This window comes from Octodon degus, unplaced genomic scaffold (genome assembly GCF_000260255.1).
Source record: "Octodon degus isolate 3935 unplaced genomic scaffold, OctDeg1.0 scaffold00031, whole genome shotgun sequence".
NCBI classification, from domain to species: domain Eukaryota; kingdom Metazoa; phylum Chordata; class Mammalia; order Rodentia; family Octodontidae; genus Octodon; species Octodon degus.
The window spans coordinates 15,890,127-15,891,541 of NW_004524607.1; the positions used below are offsets into that span (position 1 = coordinate 15,890,127).

The 1,415-nt window shown below is 43.0% G+C and overlaps 1 protein-coding gene across 1 annotated transcript in view; it reads right to left on the reverse strand.

Annotated features, from left to right (window-relative positions):
• Positions 1 to 1,415, reverse strand: part of LOC101565192 (kinesin-like protein KIF19) — a 32,806-nt gene that overhangs the window by 8,740 nt on the left and 22,651 nt on the right. Inside the window, exon 14 of the mRNA XM_004629696.3 lies at positions 46 to 167. Within this exon, the coding sequence (XP_004629753.3) occupies positions 46 to 167 (122 nt within the window). The remainder of the gene's footprint in view (positions 1 to 45; positions 168 to 1,415) is intronic.

A 1,415-nucleotide genomic window follows, 5' to 3' on the forward strand; every position in this document is an offset into this window, starting at 1 on the left:
GATGACCAATGCCACACAATGGTGTTCATGGCTGCTCAGACTCACCTGCAGCGAACTGGCCATCCCAGAGTGCAGTAGCAGCAAGCGGTCCAGCGTGCCCTCACCTAGCTCCCGGAAATATAGCTGGTACTGTCTCTCTAGGGCCTCTGGTACCTGGATGCCACTGTCTGTGGAGTAAGGAAAGCAGGGGTTAGAGCGCGGTCAGGTTGTGCCCCCTCCCCATTTTTGTTTTTTTTTTTATTTACTAGGCAAATGACCATCACTTGTTAAAAAGACAGTACCATTGCTTTGAGGAGGCAAGAACTCCTACCTCATTGAAGAGGTTTTAGTGTATTCTCCTATGGTTTCATCTATTTTTAATTAAAAAATTATTTTTTCAACACTGGAGTTTGAACCTACACATGCTAAACAAGTGGTCTGCTACTAAGCTATACCCACAATCCAAACTTAAAATTTGTCTGTTGTTTATGTATTGCCTTTGAATCATAAAATGTTATTAATGATTCTAATAAGGGACAGATAAAATTTTAGATAAAAGTTAAAGAACCATTCTTTAAACTCCAAAAGAATTGAAAACAAGGTAAAAACAAACAAACAAACAAAAAATACCGGCCAGGCCAGATGGCTGATGCCTATAATCCCAGCAACACTTAGGAAGCTGAAGCAGGAGGATCGCCACCTGGGTTACATAGTGAGTTCAAGGCCAGTCTGAATTACATAGCAAAGACTGTCTGGAAAACAACCAACAAGCAAAATTTGTCCACAAATGTTCTTAGCAACATTATTCAAAATCACCAAAAGACAGAAGCACTCCAGATGCACCTGAACAGACCAACAGAGAGCAAAATGGTCAATGCACACAGCAGAGTTGCAATTCAGCCATGAAAAGGTGTGATATTCCCACGCAGGCTATGACATGAAGGAATCTAAAAAATATTACACTAAGCGAAAGAAGTCAAGCACAAAAGATCATGCACCGAGTGGCTCCATTTTTGTGAAGCATCCAGGACAGGTAAATTCGAGAGGCAGAATGTGCCCTGGGGGCTCCCAGGACCTGGGGTGGGGACAGTGCGGAGGCTCTGTGAGTGGGGCAGAGCATCTGGGTCACTGGGGTGCTGCAGGACCAGACACAGGAGGTGGCTGACTGTGGTGGGGAGACATGAAATGCCACAGAGTCGGTCACTTTGAAATATATAAAGTGGTGAATTTTGTGTTATATAATTTTAATATGTTTTATTAGTGCTTATTTATCTTACAGACTATTCGGTTTCAATGTGGTAATTTCCTACATGCATATGACATGTTTTGATTATAACCACTCCCCCATTAGTGTCCCTCACGCCCCTCCACCACTCTCCTTATTCCCTTCCTCTTGTCTAAGAGTAGTCTTCCTTCTACTTTCAGGCCAGTGCTCT